Source organism: Lepisosteus platostomus, chromosome 1, assembly GCF_059453375.1.
Source record: "Lepisosteus platostomus isolate fLepPlt1 chromosome 1, fLepPlt1.hap1, whole genome shotgun sequence".
Taxonomy (NCBI): domain Eukaryota; kingdom Metazoa; phylum Chordata; class Actinopteri; order Semionotiformes; family Lepisosteidae; genus Lepisosteus; species Lepisosteus platostomus.
Window position 1 is genome coordinate 1428877 of NC_142611.1, and position 24629 is coordinate 1453505.

The following is a 24629-nucleotide window of genomic DNA, read 5'->3' on the forward strand; positions in this document are numbered from 1 at the left end:
TCTGACGCAGAGCTTTCCAAGGGGAATCGCTCTCTTCCAAATATGTCTCATTTTGCTGAATTACAAATGATGTATGAACGTTTTATTAAAGTGGTGAGCTTTTAAATCAAAACTGAAATTATTAAACTAAACATTTTTATAGGGAAAGAAGTTGAATGTCAGCAGAAACCGCAAAAATAATCCAAAACTAAAATATGTTGATTGCGTAAATATTCACTCCCCTGAGTCAATACTTGGTGGAACCATGTTTGGCAAAAGTGTCAACTGTGAGTGTTTTGTGGATACGTTTCTAACAACTTCACACACTGGGATGGTGCAATTTTCTGTTTTCTCCATTGCAAACTTGCTAAAGCTCTGCATATAAATAAATGCATTTCTGTTCTTTGTCTTTGGAGCTTTATTAATACTACATTTAATATACCTGGTTTCTGCCTAGTTTTCAATATTGGTGCACCTCAGTTGTCATTGCTGACCTCATTATCCACTCTGCTTTTTTATCTGTAAATTAAATAGGTTTAGTCGCAATATCACAGTATCCATATAAACCAGGAAATGCTCCTGATGAAAATCTGTGTGGAACTCTGTACTGTACAAGACGTTATCCTACAAAATCTTTAACTTCAGAAAATGTTAGATGCACAATGCACGTGGCTAATGTGAACCCACATTTTACTTATCTCTGAATCTGGCCACAGTCGTACTGTATATTCAGATTTGTTTGATGTAAAGATTGATTTTTATATTTCTGTGTAAAAGCAATGCAAAGATTTCTGAAGATGCTACAAACCACAGATTAACTGATGACGTCCTATAGTATAACTTCATATACTATCTTGACGGCTTTTTCCATGTACACAAATTGAATGAAAGATAAAACCCAACGAAAGTCCTAACAAATAAATTAAAGGGCCACCAGTGGTTATCCAGTACTGCAAACCATTTGTCTTGGGTTTCTGGAAAAACACAAAGACAGTGCTTCTTACTGAGCAGACAGGTACAGTAGATTCCTTACTGGGATTAGAAATTCACCACATCCTAATCATAACAGCAACTCAGAGTCAATATACAGCTACAGTTAATGTTTACGCATTAACATCACACCAGTTTTCACAAAATTTTGCCATATGTTCTCAAAATAGGTCAAAGTTAGCAACGGTTGTGTTCTATAATTTGTTGTTGCTAGGCAGCCAGGTATCTCTGGGTCTAATTAAGATTAGTACAGCACACTCCAGCCTTACAGGCATGACTGTGTAGCAAATACCTGAGGCTGCTGGAAAACCACAAGAGTATTTAACATAATGGAGACACTGGCTTCTATCTCTGTGTTTGCTGGGAAGGGCACTCACTTGAAAGAATGGAGCACAGTGATCCAAGCCATGCGGTCTCTGTGCAAGTCAGCTCTAGCTCAAAAACTAAAGCCCACAAGCTACAAGCTGACCATACGAGCAAGAGAGAGGGGGAATTAAGTCAAGCCAATTAAGCCTGATGATGGTGTGTGTACAGTGAAATGCAGCCAGGCCACGGACAAATAATTCAGAATTCTTTACAGAAGCACATTTGAGTACTGTTTGTAAAAAAAGTGGAAGGGATGAGCAATGAACACAACAGAAAATGTGAAAAACACGTGAGGAACAGTGAAGTTTTACATGCATCAGACACATCGGGGAGAACAGGGGAGAAACTCAAAAACACAGCCCAGCTGCATGTTGTTATTCTATGGGAAAGTTTCTGGGCACTGATAGACACTAACAATTGCTGCAATTCACGGGAATGCATTTCAAAACAGAAGCCAGTGGGCAAAAAATCCCAGAGAACTGCTTGCATTTTGTACATCCGGAATGTTAATATTTGTTTTAATATGACATGATAAATATGTCAGTTATCCAGCTTTGTTGTCAAGGTTGATAAAATTGCTAGGTAGCTGTTGCTTAGCAAGCGATGAACAGATAACAGCCCAAGGACTTATCTTGAGTGCACAGAGCAGGTCTGCTGAAAAGTGGGAAATCAACGTCAGGATTGGAGGAGAGTAGCTATGCCCCTATAGATATGGTATCGTTCCTGGTTCTGGTCACAGCTTTGGTGAGGGGACAGCTGGGAGTGCTGTCCCCTCACCAAATGTCTTATTTATACCTGGACAAGCAGATGCCAGGTCACAGTGATTTTCTGAAGCGCAGATGTACTGTGCCTTTTGAAGTTTGATGACATGATTAAACACAGCTTGAGCTCAATACATTGCTCATGAGCTCACTTTCACAAAAGCCTCATGTTCCTAGTGGAACTGACAAGGTACTAATGTGGCAAAGAAATGTTGACCGGCATAGACGTTTCTTATGGATAAAATGCCTGAGCAGCTTTTGTATATACTGTGTCCTTTTACACACACATACAGAGTACTGGTACAATCCCTTTACTAAGTGCACCAAGATTTTCATCACAGAATGTCAGTTTCCTCATTCATCCACACATTTCGAACTGCTTGTTATGTTGTATGAAAGAAAATATAGAACTTTTTTTGAAGAGGCGTACAATTCATATTTGATAGCATAACATTTTATCAGACCCTTAAACTGGGTTTAATATAATGAGAAATATGATATTTCATAAAAGAAAATCTACAGAAAGCTTGTATGAGCTTTGTTTAGGTACAGACCACTCCATTTATGAAGGCCTAAACGCCAGGACATCTGAATGGATTGATAATGATAGCAAAAGAAGAAAATACAGTATGAATACATTAGGATAATAACAAATTCTATCAACAACATAAAATTAATGTCTTGGTGTCTGCTGTGACATTTATTCAGACACATGGTGCACTAGTCCTTACTGAAAATATTACTGGTGTTTTACCTTGACTGCTTGTGGATTTCTAAAGAATATTTTCATTTGGGATCGTTAAGATTTGCGTTGATCATACTCCTTCCTTCTTTTTTCCACAGTGGGCAGCTCTGCAGTGACAGAAGGTTCCTGTATTCCTGGACAGCAGTCAGGAAATGACAAGCGTGTTTGTCAGGTCACAGTGTTAATATCCTGAAACACTTTAGTGACAGGAGTGCTTTCATCTTCCATTCAAGTGAAAGGCCTGGCCTCTCAGGTGCAGGTGAATGCAACCAAGAGCTCATTGTTCCGGGGCCTGTTAGCCAGGCCTGGAGAAGTCCGGAGGAATGCGAACAGGCATGACTGATCACACATCAAAGAGATCTGTGCTGCGGGAAAGGAATAGGAAAAGGGCCCAGGGTTCAGATAAGGTACTGCATTCACCGTAGTGCCCGAGAGCTCCGGGGCTGCTAATTGACTTCAGTGTAATTAATTTTACTTTCCACGTTCCGCTCGTACTAGAATTCAATGGTGAATTCTAATCGTGCTTGTTCGTCAAAGAAAACACCATTGTACTCTCACCACAATGACTGAGTCATACAGCAGAAAGGGATGTTCATTACAGGAGACCAGTGATTTTTTTCTACCTACAGCTGCTGACTGTTTCAGTGCACTCCATGCAGCCAACACAGTTTCACAGTTACCAGCCCTGTGGCAAGACTCACATTAGACACCTTTGCTTGAGGCCAAACTGTAATTCTGCTCCTGTCAACAGATTACAGGCAATTGATTGACCACAGTATCGAAGGAATATATGGGCAACAAGAGTACAGTAGTGCCGATACATGTCCAGAGCATTTGTTGGATTTAGCTTGGAAAAGAGAATGTATTTTTCATCTTCCTAAAAACTTAAAAGTTAAATACATGAACTAAACAGTTTCATTATATTTAAAACACCATGTAGATAAGCTTAGTTTTTACTTCCAACAATTCCTCTTAAATTTAAAAGTGAAATATATATCCAGAAAAGCAAACAAAAAAAGATAGCTTAAAAAAGGACTTTACAAGCTTCTTGTGTATGCACATGTATCAACCTGAAGATGCCGAATCATTCAACTTTAAATCACAGATTAATTCAGATAAAAGGCTTTTCCTAGGCATGGTATCTAAGTACTGCAGTATCTATGGTACTCTTTGAATGCAGATGTTGAGATAAGGGAAGACTTTGATGTTACTAAGAAGATTATTCCACATTTTTGAGGCAGGGTCCAAGACTGTTTTATACCCTGTAGACCAAGCAGGTTTGGAGTTGTTAAGGTTTACTGTGTTTGCTTTGAACTGTATTTATGTATTCACTTAGATTCTAAGGAAATGTGGTGAATTTCAACCCTCCCACTGTTTTTTACAAGCAGTAGGACATTAGACTTGCACCAGGATAAGTGATAATTTCCTGCTGATTTGACTAATCTCATTGTATAACCATGATTAATAATATATTAAAATATGAAGCACACTGACAACATTTGAGAGCTATTAATGGCATTAAGAAATGCTTTGGGAAGCAGAAGAACGTGCATGTACTGTATATTGCAGTGTTTTCGCACTTTCAGTCTGCCTGTGACTGAGAGGGTAAATATTCTGGAGCTGGCAAATTGATGGCGGCTGCTCACTAACATCTGCCTTTAACGCCGAAAATAATAGGATGGATGTCTGATCAGCATATGTCTTTCAACCCAGCATGAGACATACAGGATGTCTTGTATGTAGAAAGCATTCAAGGAGACGTGTAATTAAGAGTGAAAACCGAAAGTCTCCAGCTGATTCATCAGACTGGGACTTTGATGCCCCCTGTGTGCAGATACATCAGCCTGTATCTGTAGGAGCTTTAAACTTTGCCCTGCTGTGATCCATTAGTTTTTAAGGTTGGTCTGACTCTCTGACCTGCTTCCCAACTTTTCGACACTAAAGACATGTCAGTAGGCAAGAGGGAATCTTTTTACTGCCAGAAACAACAGCCCATTTCAGTCTGAGCAGGAAATCTCCTGGAGATTTCCTTTCATTTTATTTTAAGACCTTCATGAAGGAACAGTGAAGGTTCAAACAATTAAAAACAGCTGCCAGTTTTGGAGGTTAAGTTAAAAAAATATATTTAAAATTTACAAGTCTTACATGATTGGAATTTAAGCTTGTGAGAGAGTAATTTTCTTGAACCTGATATCGGAGAATTACTGAAGATTTTTTAAAGATGTCTGTTTCATGCCTTGGAATGAATATGACATGCTACGAGCATTTTTTTTTTCAAATGGGTTTAGAAGATTACAGGTTTCTTAATTATAGGGGCTGAATGATTGTGTAACAAAAACAAGGACTGAGGGTTATCAAGAGGCAATGGAGAACAACTTTCTGATATTTTCAATAAACTCAACTACAGTAGCAAGATTCAGAATGGATGCGTTTACACTGGGTATGTGGCCCAGCTGTGTTGGCCTTGCCTGAGTTGCAGTACAAAGCCGATTGTGCACACTGAATGGTGGAGTGTGTGAGGCAGATCCTGGTGACAGGATAGGTGCTGCTCAGGAGTGGAAGGTTCAGCAGAAGCTAAACAGGGTTTATCTGTGATTTTCAGATGAGTGTTTTCTAGAGTTCCTTACTGCTCAGGCATTTGAAGTTTATCTAAACATGCATCGGTCCCTGTGCTTTATCAGCTATGCTGTTAAGGGCATTGTGGCCCCTCAAGGCAGACGACCTGCCCCCTGAATGCATGCCCTGCCCTTTGACCTCTGCATACAGTATTTAGAAACTGCTGTATTTATGTTCAGACACCAGTCAACGAAAGATAAACATCTGACAACCGCACGTCTGGAATAATGTTTAAATACCTAAAAATGATATTATCTGATTTCTAAAAATATTTTTAGAACTTAAACTTGTTTCATACAATCTACACAAATCCATAATTGTTTTCTTAATTCGATGCAGTAATTTCTTTGAGTTGCCCTTTTTTTGCTTAGACATTTTAATGCATATTCTCTACTATGAACTAAACTATAAGCCATTTACAATTTTTAGAAATCCTCACATTAATATAGACATCTATTTGGTATAATTCGTGCTAGACTTTGAAAATGTGCATCTCTGAAGCCCAGAGTTCATAACCCCTGGAAACAAACAGATAGCTCGTAATGATTAACCTGGGGCAGCAATGCTTCATGGAAATAGTCTCTGTTATTTCCCTAGTGTTCATTACAAAATGAAATCTGATCTTTTTTCCTCGCACTGCACATGCTCACCTACTTCCTGCCTACAGTATCACTAAAGCTTTATGTGTATATGTTGGATTTTCCACATCAGGGTATATTTATAACCAGCATCAAACTGATATTTGCACAAAATCTGCAAAGCAGTAATAGGCAAAATGATGCTAAACCCGAGGCATTGCCCTCTCAGCACTTTGCATTCATTTTAGTGTCCACAAAAAATAAACAGTTAAGTTTAGGGATCGAAGTATGATTACATCTTCAAGACACTGTAGGTTGATTTAAATTGTCTGAACTCACCAGCTTTCTCCTTCTCTGAAATTGCAGGCATTATCTACAAGAAAGAAGGAAAAAATAGCTGTAAAACAGTCTTTCATGATGACTCCGTATTTCATTGATAATAATCATCATTATGAAATTCATTTTGTGTGCTTTGTTTGCATCAAAGTATGCTTGACAATAGGCAGGTAACTGCAATTTCAATTATTGGTCAACAGCGAAATGCAGTGTTGTGAAATACACGTAGTATCATACTGCAATTTTTGAATTCCTGACCTCACAGTCACCTGCGTTCTTTTCACATTACTTAAGTGTTAGTCAGTGTTATGTTTGTTTAGTATTTTCATAGGAAACAGGCAAAGAACATTTTTTGCAAAGCACCATTATAGATTAAACAAGAGAATTCTTCAAAGGTTCAGCGATATTCCCAGAACTGTTCCATCATTGAATTCATTGTCTATGGATATTATAGTGCAGGCTGTGCAAAAGCATCGGATTTCACTCAATGGTACCTTTTTTTACAATTCAAGTATAACGCGGTGTTATCAAGGAAACATTTTAATTTTACGTTTTGCATCTCCCTTAAAACAGATGATATGATTGCATTATAATCCGAAAGAACGTTTCTTCTCTACATTACAGGCATTGGAAACACACACTTCAAGCCTTACATTTTGTTTGTTTAGTGAATAAGACATTTCAGATGTTTACAAGTTTGGCGCTCACCAATGCTGTGTTTGTTCCAGTAAAAACTATAAATTCAATTTCTGAACTTTCACTGCAACTGTTTTGTTTCATCCTTCTCATCAGAATAATTTCATGCTATTAAACATATCTAACTGACTCTCACACCCTCATCACCATGGAACTAAATTTAGTTAACCCACTGCCGAAAATGATAAGTGATATTTTATAGTCTGATGTCTTAGAGTTGTGATTGAGTGATGTTGTTTTGTATCATGGTATCGTAGTGTTGTTGTATTGTACCTATGTCGTATCTGTTATATGTTTATGAGCTCTTGATGTGCAAGATGAGTTCTCTTTGGGGCAATTGAGGATAATTCAATTAATTCCATTCCTGTTTTGTGTTTTTTTCTTGAGTCTGAAAAGAGAATAACTGACCTCAGCTCTTGGCACAAACATGTCTCATTTATTCCTTAGCCTTGGAAACATTCAAAAGCAATGATAAAAAATATCAGAAAGCATTTTTCACATATTTCCTCTCCTAAAAATGTATGTTTAACTCTTGGCAATGTTGACTGAGCCTGAGCTGATTAATTTTTGGATTTAATAATGCTTTATTATAGGTATGCACAGACAAATACTGGAAAAAATGTTAAAATGTAGATGTCAAAGGTATTTAGGTATACATTTATTAAACATTAATACACTATAGCTTTGCCTGTCAAGTTTCTTTAAAATAGTAAAAAATCACTTAAAATATATTGCATCTTTTTGGAACTTGACAATGTATTTTGCCTCAGAATGTCTTGAACAATTTTAACCTGTTTTTTAAAATATTATTCTGGAATCATAAGGTTAAAACAACATACCTCTTTTCTATTACTTTTTAAAATAAAGTTTGATAAATTAAAGACATCACAAATATTTAACAATCAGTTATTGTTCGCAATTTTCTTAGATTTACACTGGCGTTTTCATTGAGATTCGCAGAGAGTTGTAAATAAAATCTCTGGTTTCAGAATTGTATTGATAATTCAGTTTAATTTGCAGTTTAGTCTTGTGTGCATCAATACAAGACGCTTTATGGCTGTGTTGTGAAGTGAAAGTCAGGCATACTGTATGTGATTTTTATATCCATATTACACAGCACGAAAGAAAAAGCACTCATTCTGAATAACTGTAGGAAGTCTTCCATGACTGCACACATAAACATTTGAATAATGTCTGAAGTTCATAAAGCACTGACAGATGTCCGTACTCGCTGGTTTTGAACAGGTTTGAATCCATATGGATCATCAACCTGTGGCAACGCCTGAAAGATCCCACATCTTAGGCAAACCTGAGTGACGTAAAGGCAGCAGTTGAACAAGGGGCTCACTTCACCTGACACACTTGAGCACACTGTGGAATTGAACTGCATGCCCGTGAAACGCAATGGAATGTAGAAAGGACAAGAGATTGGAAAAGCAGTTTGATCCAATTATTAATGATAATGTGCATCCAAATTTGGAGCATCTCACTTAAAGAGCTCAAACCATGTGGAACAGAAGGATAAATATCTCTCTTCTCTTGTCAAGACCTAGGTGGCTATAGACTTCATTCAAAATCTGGACACTTTGGCCACACTGATTTCAGATATCGCTTAGCCTGCTTTTAACTGCTCGGCAATAAAAAAGTGCACATGCAACGTAGCTGAGGACTTCCTGCATGCTTAATACCAATGCTGAGCATAGGGTACAAGACTCTACAGAACGGGAGAACATATCCTTTCGTGTAGTCCTCTCCATAGTTCAGATCCCCCCCAAAAAATACCGGGGGTTAAAAATATTGGTGTGACTGTGTCAAGACTACTAACATACAGATGTTGGTCAGAACTGGGAGAGATTCTGTTTTTCCCATGACTAGACTATTGAGCCCATTTCCTTAATGATTACAGTTGTGTAACAGGAATTCAAGACATCCTGTTGCAAGGTGAAATAAAAAAAAAACTTTTGTGAAAAGAAAAAAATATATATTTACTAATAAAGCGGTTAAAGTAGATTGAAAGTAAAGTCCACAGGGAGTGCTGGGGCTTTCTTTGACACTTGACATTAGGCTCAACAGCTGACCTCAACCTCTGACCTGGATTTAATCCACAGGCGCTGGCTAAGATTAGGCAAACACCCACATAGCATTCGAAATTCCGAAGAAATGTGAACTGCCAGTATTTGCAACTTGTTGAGAGTCACTTTTAAACAAAGCAAAGGATTCACAACAACACTAAATCTTTAACGGCGCTGCACAGTGTCTCCATGAAGGCCTGGAATGCCCTGTTTTCAAAACACCTAGACTTTAAACACAGGGACTTCTTTGAATGCAAGATAAAAGCGGAATTTTAATGATATGATTCAAGACAACAATCTGTGCTGAGAAGTTTATAGATTGTAAATTTTGCCATTGTCTTTAAGACCCATTGAGGTGCTTAACTGCCGTTTAGGACAATTCTCTGGCACACAGGTCAACCGAAGGCCAAGAACACAACGCAGATTTTGAAAAACCCAGGACAGATGTGCAGTGAAATGAGTCACAAGTTAAAACGCAGACAAGTCTGTATGAATCTCAATTGGTGCAGTTGGATCTAAAGTAAAATTTAGCAGAAGCAATACATAGTTTAGTCTGAAGGCAAACTATCAGGCTGGTAAGTGTATGGTAAGTGATACTGTAGACACATAAGAACTTCAGAAAGGATTCATACAAGAGGAGGCAGTTTGGCTCATGTGGCCTGTTCGGGAGCTGGTGGCTCACTGATCTCAGGATCTCATCCAGGAATCGCCCACAGAAACATGGCTGAACAGTCCACACTCCCACCACACTTTGGGCACAGATGTGTCTCCTATTCTAAACGCACTTCAACGCAGTTTTCACTTGTGTCTGCTGGATCATGTTTCAATGCTCACGCCGAAGAATGTCATTCTGAGTTGATTTAAACTCATTTCGTCTTTCCTGTTCAAGACTAGCAGGGTTCAGCTCCTTCAGCCTGTCAGTGTAGGACACTACAGTACCTCAGACCCCTGACTGTATCTCTCTGCTCTTCTCTGGACTGATTCCTGAGCAGCAGTATCTTTCTGTAGCAGTGCCATAATTGTACACAATATTTTTTTAAAAAATCTAGTTATAGCTATATCTGTAATGAGAGCATGGAGGCTTAAAAATAGTAATTTAAGTAAAAGCTTTTTGCCTGCAGCTTAAATTACTATGGTGCCAGGTAGCCACAGCCAGAGACCAGGAAAAGAAGCTGTTGTCTATGTGCAAATATATAGTCAATCTGAACTTTATCTACTGCTCATCGTTGGACTCACAATATACAGTACTCAATAGCTACTGAAGGTTGTGATGTATTTTTAATCAAAAATGATCAAGTTTTTCACCTGTGTTTAATGGCACAAACTGAATTTATCCTGTTCTAGCTGACAGAAGCTTGAGCTTTAAACTTAAAGCGCTACCAAAGCATTATTCATGTACCTACAAAAATACTAGAATCTTCTGTGCTAATCTGCATTGTCCTGATTGAAAGACAGCATGACTTCACTGGCAGAGCAAATTAAGCACATTATAATAGGTCTGTTAATGAGGATTATCACCGCAGGGAAATGTGAATTTGAATTGTCAGGAATAGTCTCTCTTCAGATTCAAATGCCATAGTATTTTTCCTTTTCACTTCTTGGATCTTTCTCAATAGAAATAAACATCAGTTTCGGCGAAAACCTTTATCTTCACAGTGAAACGAATGCAGCATCGGAGTGGTTCCTTGATTTGTGAGGTGTGTTCCCATTTATGTAAATGCTATTGTTTTTTTCTGATGTACAGGTGATTTTACCAGTAAATCTAACCTCGATAATACTAAATTAAACTAAATTAAAAGTATGCAAAAATGTGATGAGCATGAAGAATGTAAATCTCCTAAAATACCTGAGCATACTTTGTGTGATCAGGAGATAAAATGTTGTCTTGGTCCCAATCTGTCTGTCTCTACTATTTCACAATACCATAAAAGCACACTCAGTCCCCAGCAGTTTTATCTTAACAGTGCACTCCTCCATAACAGCAGGTTAAGGTAAAAAAAAAAAGATAGCAGTGATGTTAGATTTTCTGTAGCTGCAATTTTGAACAAAACTGTGCTTGATGTACAGTGCAGTACAATTCAATAACGTCTGTCTAGGACTAGATGTATTCACTAGTGACTAACTGATTAAATCTGTCCCAGTTTTGCCAAAAAACAGCAGTGCAGAAAGCAAACTTTTGACTCCAGGGGTGCATTTCTTAGCAATGTTGCATAAATCGTGTTTCTTTCAGTATCTATTGAGCTGGTAAACACAAGTCATGCGGGAAAAAATTAGATGCGGTGTTAGTCAGACACGACTGATCGGTTTTCCATGGAACTGTAGGAAATCGCAGCGTCTAGGGCATTGAGGGTGCCTTTGGGATCGATGAACCTGCACATAAACAAAGTGAAGTGACCTGCTGGACCAGTGGGTGACGCTCTATCAGGTGGAATTTCCAGACCACCTCCCAGGAAAGGTGAGACTCGACTGTGGGAAGGGTAGTCCTTTGGTTCAGACATTCGTTTTTTTATAAATGTATTCTTTATGAGCTGTCAGGGAAATTGATCCAGATATTTCAGATACACAGGGTAGCATTTTACAGTATATTGTCATTTCTAAAGCATGTGCCTGCTTGAACCTTAATCACATAACGGTACATTTAGTTTTGGTACAGATTCTGGACAATTCATTAACATCTCATTGACCAGCTTTCAATTTAAACTTAATTATAATTAAATACATTAAAATGCAATATACTTGTTCTTCTCCCAAAACGTAATGAAACATACATTAAAGAGGACCAAAAGAGCAGGAGAGTATTCAGGCATATTAAAGCTACATGAATTTAATTCATTCAGAATTGTAATTATTCAGCGGAAACAATAAGATAACTAAATAATTAATCTGTTGGTAATATTTAGCCTGAGTCATGTACTAAACATTACAGCAAAGTGAAAACCTGTTGTTACTTGATATGCCCTGAAATATTTCAATTTTGAAAATAGAGACTGTATTGCATGAAGAGTCTTGGTGCTATCACAGTTATATTCTATAACGAGTCGGGTGGCGCAATAATTCGAATATAACCATAGGATTGCAAACAATGTCAAAAAGTCTCTTACTGGGGATATGGATAAAAGGAATTTATTCCCTTTATTAAAGGTACCAAAATAAATAAATAAGTAGATATATAAAGACTATATATTGTGTCAAAGGACCATATAGTAACAATAAAAACCACTGCCATGCTACCAAGATGTACTGTACAGTAGTATAGCTCTACAGCATGTCATTGTACGTGACCTCATCCCTTTGTAAGACATGTGTCATTGTTTCCTGAGGTGGAGCTGTGTGTTACAGAAGATAAAGTTTAAGCCTTCGGCTCTCTTGCATTCTTTTACCCCAGATGAATGTCTGTAACACACAGACGTTCACACCACGATCACAAAAGCAGCAGAAAACATACTGTACATGCATCTTCCCAGACTATCCATTTTTTTAAGCCCTCAGTGATAAAAACAGATCTAAGGCCCCATACAGTAGGCTGGTGTCTCCCCTGCCAGGCTCGCAAATTCCCTGGGCCAGCACAGGCTCCATTACTGAGTGCAGGCATGGGGCTGTTGGTATGCCCCCAAATTCTGGTTCCTCTCGGCCAGTCAGCAACTATCAGCACAGTACACAAATGGCCTCTGACTCCTGAGTTCTAGGGCTAAGTCTCTGCACCGATCTTAGACCTTTTTCTGTTCTTATTCATTTTCGTCTGTGTCTGTGTATGCAGTTGGACATTGGTACTGCTTAACAGGAACTGAGTATCAGGATGTAATATTGGCGCCCCAAGAAATTGTCACCATACAGCACACAGAATGCTTGAGTCAATGCTAGATATGGTTTCCTTACAATTAAGATTTTTGTCCATTTTTGTGCAAGCACAGCCTGAACATGTCATTGCATAGTGTCATTCCAAAGGAATAATTCAATCATGTCCTGGATATTCCCGAAAAAGAGGTTATTGGATTTCTGTGTGTTCGTCTTTCACAGAGGAGACCTTTCTTGCTCAGGCATGATGAGAAAAAGGGACTAATTTGAACAGTGCAATGTTTTTATTATTCTTGCCAACACAAATAATTCCAAGCCTTACAAAACTTATCACAGAATCTGAAATGACAGTGTAATACACTTCTAATCATGCTTTTGTTCTGCTGTTATTTAAGAGGGAAGTATCGAAAATAATTCTTCTGTCAGGTCCCCCCCAGTATGTTTGAATATACAGTGCATATGGAAAGCAGAGACTGTACACATTTCTGATGTGTGTGGGAAAATATTTTAATGTACTGTTCTCATGTCACTTCTTTTCCACCTCTTAATGGACTCCATGTGCTGCAGGAAGTGATTTAACATGTTGGCCATGAAGCGAACAGATGGGATTTTCCTCCTGTGCCAGATGGGCTCGCCGTACCTACAGTATGAGGCAGTTTCTGTGACCGAAGTATAAGAATCCCAGAACATGCAATATCCTCTCGATGTGTCCTGAAGTTTTTCATCGAGGCCGGGAAAGGCCCGAATGAGATACTCGAATCACTTAGCTGCAGAGATCGATGTTTTATGCTGCATATAAAAAAAATCCTACCAATGCTACAGCGCCAGCACCCACATTAGGCCGAGCACTGGACTCAAACAGTGACTTAGGGAAAAAACAAAGTGGCTGGAGTTTTTAACATGGGCCACGGAATGCGCTGCTCATGGAGAGAAGCAGGGCAGTACCATGGCAGTCTGTGTAACTGCACTTTGCTGCACGATAAGTAGCTGGAGTATCTCACCTTCACACTCACAACTCCAATACAGTAGACAGTGTTCTGGGACTGGGAGATTGCTGAACCACAGGCAAAGTCAGAAGAATTTAAAGATAATAACCTTGTACAGTGTTCGCCACTGTTATTTTCATCAAAAGCAAATGAACTGCATTGTGTTACAGAAGGGGACACAGACCATTAAGTATCTTTTGCAGACATCTGAAAGGATCCTGAATGTTTAACGGCACTCTTGAACTGGATTAAAGACTTGCTAAACTGTCACCCCAGTCTGCACCAGAGGTGGACCTGTGTTGAAGAGGTCTCGTCCTAACGACATTGGACAACCCCACTGGTTGCCTCGAACAACAAAAACAGTCAGCGCTGTGCCCACCATGACATTTCCACACAGCAAAACACACGCATCATCACAAATCAAAACATGCCCACTGGCCCACAGCCGACGGCGATTCCAGTTCTCAGCTGGTGATGATACCCCCCCGAATGGCCTCCGAGCAACCAGGTCACTTTCCTGCACCCGATGAGCTGCAGTCTTTCTAGCCCTGCTCACTGCAGTCTGAAACAATGTACAAACATGGAGCAGACAGACGTCACTACACTGGGGCACTGGCCTGGAAATTGTGGCCCAGATAAACAACACCATTAACTGTACACCATAGAGGACTCCCATTGCAGTACTGAACAGAACCAGCCCTGCTTAGCTTCAGGCTATAAGGTAGTAGATGTTGAAAGAAAATTTAAAAATCAAAGCTTAGGAGTGACACAGAAATGACTCTGCTTCACCTATCAGACCGGTAGAATGTTCATTGTTTGGCCAGAGCTGTCAGAATCAGATTCATGTTCTCTCAGAGGTGCTGCACTGCTGTTTTCTTCCAGACAAAGAAGACACAGATATCTACCTTGAATTCAGGTCACAACAACGAGGCCAGTGGATCAATGAGGTGGGATCAGGCCCTGGACTGGACCTTCTGAAATGCCTGGTCAAGCCTGCTTTTGCCCTTCTGCCCTGCAGTGCAGTTCATGGATTCCCATGCTGAGCACATGATTTGTTTCTGATGTCAAGGTTAGTCGTAGACAAACAGCCCTATAAAAAGTTTCCATAGCTAAAGTATAATTAAGGACATGTGCTGTTTAGTGCCATTCTTACACTTAACTCTGTGTGAAACACAAAGCCCCTCAGTGTTGGGGAGAAAATCCTAAATGAAGTCTTGTGATAGAGAAGAGTGGAACAATGACATCTGTCTCCTAGTTTTATTAGCTGTTAGCAGAACTGAATAACTGGACTCCTATTGTACGTAGCCTCAGGATGAGCAGCTGACTTGTAAAATATTACTCTTTAATAGTGCAATAAAAAGAGCTTCTATTACATGATGTATGAAAAAGACTAAATGACTGTTTTTGTAATAAACTGACAGGATATTAAACATCTATAGCATCCATTCCTTGACAAGTTCTTTCTTCACAACGCTCCAAGCTATATAAAAGAAAAGAAGGCAATTCATTATAATTCTTGTCACATTTGACAACCAGACTGTATCCTCTAGAGAATTCTTAGGAGAAATGCCTCACTCAACAACACCCACAGTAATATTCGTACACACAGCCGCTATCAAGAGATGTTATTTAAAAACAGCACCACTAGCCATGGTCCTTTAAAAGAAAACTGCACTGAGGTTTTCACTGTCAACTCGTTATGAAATGGCAGCTCGTTAATTTTCTTTTTCTTTCAGGAAATGTCGTGGGGCAGGATAAGACTTTTGAAAAGTGCTATTTGTACACATCTATTCTTTGTTTTATTCTCTTTTAAAGACCAAACGTGGGGCTTCAGCTTCCAAATCACAAAAACAGATTTTTCAACAAACTAGCTATGTAACTCAGCAGGCTGACTCTCTGGTTTGCATACACTGGTGTTGCTAAAATGATGCCCCTTTCCAACACTCTGCTGAGGCTTTTGGATTGGGCACCAATACTTACTCTGACTGGCTGGTGTGCACCCATGGGTTCTGTGAAGAGTCACAACCACAGGAGAGCATAGGGGCCAACACAATCACTACAACAGAACCGTCTTTCTTGCGTTCCGCAGTGTGAGGTGGCAAGTTTAAAGTTTTCTGAACACGGTTTCGGGATGCCCTCCGATTTCTAATACACTATGTTGCCACAAAGTTTTTTCATGTCTTACAGCTAGAAAGTCAAAGTCGACGTTTGAAACAAAATGTTTCATGAAGCACATTCAACTGAAAGAAAGCATGGGAAGAAAATGATTATTTGTGGACATGAATTTGGGAAATTCCTGACCTGCTATCAAACAATTATCAAGCCAAAACAAAATTGATTGTTTTGGCTTTACAGCTACCATCTTATTAACTATTATTATTAACAGCTAATATCTTATTAACCACTTATTAACAGAGTTCTGCATGGTATTATATTTTATATGGTATGTTTTTAATGAAATAGCTGAAGAGCACAACGTATGCATTTTCACCTAAGAGATCACCTTTAATCTGTCCCAGAAAGATAAACCCTGCCCTTAGGATGTACACAGTGTCTCCAGCCTTGAATGGACAGGAAATAAGCAATTTCCTGACTGAGGTCAGGTAGAAGGTGGTTTCCACATCTTTTTTTAGAAGTAAACCACATTAAAACAATTTGTAGCTTATACAGACGTTTAAAATAAAATTGAAGTCAGACATTTACTTTTCCTCTGCTAACCGATCAACGAGATTTGCAGATGTCATGGTAAAGATCAGATTTTTAGGCCATGTTGTCATAACTGGGCATCCATTTGGCCAGGGTGTCACTCCTGTAGCCAAGAGGGTTCAAGCCAAATTAAAACTTTAAGCACCTTCAACACATGTGGAGCTGTATCTACTGAAGAGTTGCCTGTGACTGCAAATGCTGTATGGATGGTAACTGTCTAAAAAAAACTAAGACATTGACCCACAATATGTCAGACATACTGTACTGCCTGAAAGGAAACAATATCAATTACCTTTTTGCTGCATTGACTCCAAATGAATAAATTAACAATCTTACTGAGAAAATCCGTTTTGCTTAGATGTGATATTTACACCGAAGGAGTTAGCAGAGGCTTGAGGGACCAATCGATTAGGGACGTCGCTGTGCAGATGTCGCTAAATTAAAACATGTCCTTGGTCTCATCACAGCAAGAGGCTCTGGAAAAAGATTTTAGACCCCTTCAGGGCCCGGAAGCATTTTCCTGTGCAAAAATAAAACCGAATGAATGACGCGTTGTGTTTACCCACCCAATTTATAAAGACACAGTCCTGCTATTGAAAAAGGGAACCTTACTGTAACACTATACATTGTACAGTAAAGACAAAGCGCTGAATCCTTGGACATCCTGGTAAAAAAAAAAGTCTTATCCTGAGGCGAACAGTACGCTGGAAAGGTGTGGTTTGAGGATGTTGATTCTAGGAGCAGCTGTTGCCAAACAGGAATGAGAAGGGAAGGCAGCACCCTGCCAGTGGCCTTATCACGCGAGCACCTTCAGCCGAGCTAAAGTATACTTTTGTGACGCACAAAAATGCTGGCCCCCTCTGTCTGCGGTGATATTTTCTCTGAAGATAACCCACGAAGCCAACAGCTGGGACATTCAGGCAAAGGCCTCGCATTCCACCATGCAGTCAACGTATTCACCGCCTAACGAGCGCACACCGCAGGGAAGATGTGCTGATAACTGCAGAATGCGCTCACCGCGAGAGCATGTCCGAACAAACGGCAGAGCTGGGCACCCTGGACAGGGAGCAGGAGACGAGCCCGACTGCTTTACGTTTCAAAGGCACACCTCTGCACGGTGCATCTCTTTGCTCGCTGGGACCTGAGTTAAAGGACACAGGCCTGGAAGTCTGCAAGGACCTTAGCCTCCACGTCTGTAAACGTTTGTGTTATCTGTCCCTCATTGCTCTGAAGGAGAAGACATGCAGTGAAGTTTTTGACTAACGTTCCTGATGCCCCAGATGCTCCCGATGTTCCAGAAATGTCTTGTTAAAGGAGTGCAGCGCAAACGACAAGGAAGGAGTCTGTGCTTCTAACTGTTCTGGTCAAAGAATGAAGTTCAAATCAGTCTAATGTTTGAGACAGAATTTGTCTTTCCAAAGCTGGCCATTTTACATTTCTTCCTAACTTACGACGGAAGGCTTTTTTGTCTAATAAAAGAGCACAAGGCTTTACATTACCACACACTGCACACTCACTCAATATTATTTCCATTTTGGATTGTGGGTTGATTGAGTAGTATTTGTCTTTGAGATAACAGAAAACTGAGCTCAAGCCGTATGGTTTCATTTAAAATCAAGGTGTGCTGTTTTCCATTGAGTTGCACTAAAATGAGCCAAACCGAGTCGATTGAGCAGCCATTAAAAAAGTCGTGATTTGTAATTAACAGAAAAACAGAGTACAACGCAGCCATGCGCTGCTTTGATAATGATGGTCACCTGCTTGCGTGACTGAAGCCAGGCAGTCTGAGATAGAGGGTGCTGAGAGCATGAGGAGCTCTCCTTCCTCAACCAGCAGACAAGTCCGAGGACCCAAGGACACTGCCTGGACACGGTGGGGGACAGGCCAGAGGACCCTCACATCCAGGAAGACATCTCCCTGCTATCAGCAGAAAGACTGTAGCTCACCACGCAATGATCCTTTCTGTTTGTTCGATCTGCATGTTCTCAAGGTTTTCTCAGGATTCAAATATTTGAGAAATTCCTCTAGCATTGCCTTTCCTGTGCACCGGTATGTGTAGGCGTAAAATGTTAAAATTCACTTTAAAAAATCCATCCATCACTTATCAGTAAGCTGGTCATTCCTGTTAGGGGTTTCTGCTCTGCTGCCAATTCAACTATTGCAATTCAATGACAGAATATAAACACATTGCTATGTAATGGATTTTTAAAACAGATTTCAGTCGTAATATTATAATATCCGATTACATACATAGGATGCCGTTTTTCCCAACTATCTAAGCCTCTGAGAAGGTTTGTTATAATTTGTTCATTATTAGTAATAATTCAAATGACTTGTTTTACTGTATTTTTCATCATTGGAAAATGATGGACTAGGGCTTTAATCCATGCCATGCTCTCAGAAAAACTGCACAGAGCTGAGCCGTTTTACTGAAGGAAATGATTCTGTGCTGTTTGTGGAAACAGTTGTTGTACTGTAGCTCTCCCATGGCAATAACAGCTCCTTACACAGGTTCCACCCACACATCGAGGGCTTTCAGCTTTCCTTTGGGAATCCTTTAAATAGAAATATAACAACTACGTGCACTTCGGCAACCATTACAGAGCAAAAGACAGAGGCTGAAGGGAGTCGGGGTTGAGGGGGGCAGCGCTGCAGTCTCCCCGACAGAGAGGGACGAGGGGCACAGACCCTGCTGACCAGGCGGGCTGGCACAGCCGTGAGCGCAGCGTCCAGAGGGCGAGGAGGGCAGGACACGGAGCGGCCAGGGGGCTCCACCTGACGAGGTGCAGCTGGCTAATAAGATAAAGAGGAGAGTGCCTGTTATCTCTGGAGCTGTAGGATATTTGGGGTGGAGCTCCTTTCAATTACTGTGCAGATTTACAACGCTTCCGCCCTGCAGTGTCCTGAAGGGAGCCGAGATCCCAGATCGGCGGCGCTTTTTGTGTGTGAAAAGAAAGGAAAAACAAACACTGGGACCAGGTTACAGAAGGTGTTTCATCTGTGGCTGTAGCTTCATCCGCGGCCACTAAAATGGCAGGAAATCTCCCCTCTCAGCCCCACAGGCTGGGGGGGGGTGACGGCGCCCCTCAGGTCACCCCCAAACCCACAATCTCGAACCTCTGAGCAGCGTGATGCTCCCTTGTGAGAAGCCTGCGAGCCTGTTGTCGGCTCGGTGTTACATGTGTTCAATTCCGCCCTTGAATAAAGCAGGAAAACCAATCCTTCACCTGCTGAAGTCTCACCACTCTTAATCCAGCTCGGAGCCGTGCTGGTCTGATCATGAGGAAGCACCAGAGCTCCGGAACGAAGACCGACAGATCCTTCACGCAATTCTCAGGTGCATTTGGATGGAACGGTAATTTATTTAATTCAAACATTTATTGGTCTCCCCACAAGATAAGAGTCAATCAGCAGACCACGCCTGCTAGCTTCGTGAACACCTCCATGAGGTTTATTGGCAGGTTTCTCGGTGTCTTTCTCCACACAGCACTGGGATGGTCTGGAGGAGCATCTGCACTCGATCTTTCTTGTGGATGAAGTCCTGCGAGCCTCTCTCTTCCCTCGCTGGTCACGCCAAACCAGCACCTCAAGGATGGCTCCTTCCTCAAGGAGCTGGCCAGTAAACCGCTGGTTATTTTTACCCTGTAGTCTAGAGATAGGCACGAGCCAAACGTCATTATTTAGAGAATTGTTTCTCCGGTGTTTTCCATTCCCTGGAAGACTTTCATGAATCTAGATATCCCGGCACAACCTCCCTCTCCCCACACGAACATGTCAACAGCCCCAGCACATTATGGTTCATATCATAAACAACACCTAATTTAGTGTTTTATCGGAGTCTGTATTGCATTAAATCTAGAAATACTCAGATTTCTAACTGCTTTACGTAAAGCTTATGTTTTCCATACTCGGGCATTCATTATCATCCAATAAATGAGATGTCTAATTTGTGAAACATGTTACAAACCAGTTACAAATAACTCGTGAAAATGTAATGTGCTGTGTGCGAATCATCTGTAAATAACGGAATAGTACCTTTCCTGCAACTGTTTATACCAGGGGTCTCCACCCTGTCCCTGGAGAGCCTCAGTCCAATTACTTTTACAGGCTACTTGTTTACGGATGGTCAGCAACTGGGCGTTATTAATGAATCTGTTTAATTGAGAGAACTACGGCCACTGTGGACAGAATGAGTCCTACATGATCTCTAAACTCCTGTTTTACATCAGTATTTGCTTTTTTGAGTTTAGGTTCAGCACCAGTCTGGCAGGACCAAGAGGCCCACCATGAAATTGCCACTTTTTAAAAGCTGGATCACGGATTTTGTTTTAATCAATTAAGCAGGTGATCTGTTAAGTAATTTAGAGATCATCTGAGTCTGAAATTTGAGTACCCTTAGCCCTCGATGACAGTTCTTGCTTAATCGATCATTGATTTAGAGGTGTTCCCAATCTATAGAGACAGGTCACCTATAAGACAGGCCTGGAGCTCTTCAGTTTTGGACACATCAAATGTAGTTTTTCCTGCTGAAATGGATACATTTTACCCCATATATTTTTCCTCGAATGCAATAAATCTCCTCACAACCTTTCAGCTGTTTTTGTTAATGCTCCTTTCGTAATCTAATTGCTTTACTCAAAGATAAATCCTGATGTTGGAAATACATGATTGTGAAATTGGGCAAGTTGCATAAGAGACCATTGTGCATGTTTTAATCAAATGAGCCGTCTTGAAGAGGAAAACTGTTCAGATCCATTAGGAAATGTTAGAATCTGGAAACTAACCATTTGATTTGGCATTTGCGACCTCAGGCTTATTACACACCACTAAGCACTCTGAAGCTTCTTAGAATTTTCTTTATTCCTAAAAAAGCTGAGGAGCAATAATGATTCTATTATCAGTGACCTGAACAGAACACAATTCCACAACATAGAGTGAGGCGTCAGTGCATGAAGTTCTGTATTTCATAACTGTTTTTTGCTAATTTATTGGCCTTTAGAGAATCGTTCTAGATTTGATTTTCTGAAAGCCAATACACAGCGACACAGCCCTTGTGGTGATAATTTCTATGACAGGGCTGTCTTTTTTTATCTGCAGCTGATAATGTAAACTCTCATTCTACTTCTCCCGCTAGGTCATTTTCTTGCATTATTCCTGCCAGTTAAAAGCATTTTCGTTCTTATTTCTTTAGAAAAAGAAAGTGCAATCTTTCATTCTAACAAACACATCCTAAAGTGCCCCCTGCTTTCAATTTCTGCACTACATGGAGCTTCCTGTACATATATGTGAATTGCAGCTTCACAGTTTTAACTCCATATAGAGCGGCATATGTTTGGGATTAGACAGGACAGAATAAATGTTAAATCTTTGAAATCCTGCATTCCAGCTGCTCAGGTCAGTTTATAAGAAGAGAGGCATGCAAACCACTGATGTGAAGTCCTGGACACAAATACAGTACAAAGAGCTACAGTGGATTAAAAAAAATTCCCCTTTACAAGTTTTTCTTTTTATGCTTTCGGCCCTACACAACAACTCCAATGTTCCAGGATCAGCGCACATAATTTACTGGAGAAATAAGAAGAAAGTGATGATTATGGTTCAGATGGCCCAAGGCTTTTTCACAGAGAGTGAGAATATTTATGGAAGAATTTTAAAGATCACACACTGTGTGGGAACACTGTGAAGCCACACGGGCCAAACAAACTTATCCAAGAAAGAGCTGGAATTGAGAGACTGAGGGGCTTTTCCAGCCCGGCACGATAAGGATTAAACACGGAAACTAAGGATCTGATATTCTGAAACTGTTAAAATTAGCCTGTGCAACGGGCAACCCATGACATAAATCAATACATTTTATAATCAAGTAATTTTATAAACTGAAAGGGCAATTAATTAACTACCAACAACCAAATTTCTGCAGTGTTTTTTAACTAGTACACTATAGTATGCCATACATATTGTTTTGTGCATGTAAAAATCTCAAAATAGGAACATGGATACAGATTTAAAATTTTCATAGCATCCACAGATCACTGCACACTCATAACACTGTGACATGTTTGAGCCGAACCCTGTGCACATGCCAGACAGATGAGCTCATGAAATTTTGAAGTCTCTCATACAACAGTTTGGAAGAAATCCATAGAACAGAAGACATGTGCCTTGAACAGGACAGGATAGTGTCAGAGAAGGAAGAAAAATCATTGACCAAAACATAAAATTTCTCAGAGTGATGCAAAACCTTACTTTTTTCAACACTATTTTATTGATATTGATATACGGGAATAATGTTAGAGTCAGTTGAAATTTCTTTTCTCTCCTGAGCACATAAATAAATTATGAACTTAGGAATTCAGTTATCTAACCTTGTAAGTTTACATGGAGAAACTAGCTTTTCAAGTAATTTTATAAACTGAAGGGGCAATTAATTAACTACCAACAACCAACATTGACATCTACAGTATTTTTTAACCAGTGTATAGTATACTGCACAGATTGTTTTGTGCAGCCTGCTTCTGGAAATTCCTGTATTACAAACTGTATAGTAACAGAACATCGGATGCCCCTGTCTTGTTCTTTTTTAATTAACATTGGAAATATTGGGAGCTTATATAGTACTTAGAATAAACATTCTTCATTTTATAGATATGTAAATCTTTCCATCTTAAACTTTCATCGATACACAGCATTTATATTGAGAGTAATTACAGTGTTATTTCACTATTCTGGACACCTCTGGTCCTTCAATCCTCAGACATGCCTAACTGTTGGGGTCTAAACCCCTTCTCCTCACATTAGTGCACTGTGGTTACGTATTATTAAATGAATCTTGTAACATGATGTCTCTAACCACGTCTCAGATAAAGAATCAAAGGACTCTGAAAACTCCATGAGAGAGGGGTAGTTTAGCCCTATTTTATACTATTATAGTGCAGCTTTCCATACAGAGATCGGAATGCATTGGGCAGCTGTGTGGAATAAGGGTCAGGACTCTGGGCTGGAGGGTCACAGGTGTGAATCTCATGTTGGAAAATGTTGAACCCTTTGCGTAAGATAGTACTTCACTCAAATAAGTGAATAAATAAGTCTCTGGGACATGACAATGGCAAATGACAATTCATTCTCAAGTGGTAAAATAAATAAAAAACACACGTAAGAGAAATATACGCAGAATTAGTTCCCGTGCATCCAAGGTAAGCGATAAATATGCAGTCGAAAAAAACAGTCAAGCTAATAAAAAGAAGTGCCTTAATTAGCTCAGACTGTGTTCAACACACACTCAGTGTCTCGTGTCTGCTGGCTTTAACCCTGCTGTGATCCTTTCAGTGTGGTGACTTCTTTGGTCAAGTCTCAGTCAGTCCCAGGATTCCACGAGGGAGGTTTGGCTTTTCTGACACAGCAGTCAGAAAAACGAACGACCCCTGGAGATGAGGTGTCCTGAATTCAAGCATGAAGCTCCTGCCACTTGTCTCATTTCTGCTACCGCTCTCCTCTGTCCTTGATTTAAAGGCATTCTAATCAGCACGTCTGAAGAAAATGTTTCAGGTCATTACATCGCGCTTATTCAAAATAGCACTGAATAAACAACAATGCAATTTCCTTTCCTCACATGAGGGTGTGCCAGAGGGTTAACTGCTTGCTTGTTATTACAGCTTTGAACTTCAGTTCAATTAAAAAAAGAGTTCCAGTTCACCTCCAAACAGGTGAAGTTTGAGGTGGAGTCATTGTTAATTTTATGAATTAAACCTGAGTCTCTATCTAATTTAGAGAAATGTTAGAGACAAGAAAAAACATAAAGTTTTGAGTAGATTTGTTCATTAATGCCACATAAAACTCAGGGATCTGCATTATAAAAGAGAAACTGTTGTCTCTTTTAAAACAAACTTTGTCAAACAAACCATGCCTTAATTTCTCAATCTATTTGTAAACATATTTGTATAAGTAAAAATGTCAATAAAATCTTAAACTGGATCCTGTTTTGACAGCCCTTTAGTTTCTGGAAA

The 24629-nt window shown here is 39.8% G+C and overlaps 1 protein-coding gene and 1 long non-coding RNA gene across 3 annotated transcripts in view; one reads left to right on the top strand and one right to left on the bottom strand.

Annotated features, from left to right (window-relative positions):
- dlc1 (DLC1 Rho GTPase activating protein) overlaps positions 1-24629 on the bottom strand; it is a 101954-nt gene that overhangs the window by 60921 nt on the left and 16404 nt on the right. For both annotated transcript variants that reach the window (XM_088633527.1, XM_088633519.1), the window contains exon 5: positions 6375-6408. In XM_088633527.1, the coding sequence (XP_088489653.1) occupies positions 6375-6408 (34 nt within the window). The remainder of the gene's footprint in view (positions 1-6374; positions 6409-24629) is intronic.
- On the top strand, positions 19011-21217 carry LOC148677472 (uncharacterized). The gene is made up of 2 exons (XR_015939207.1): positions 19011-19409; positions 19883-21217. It is a non-coding gene; the product is annotated as an uncharacterized LOC148677472 (long non-coding RNA).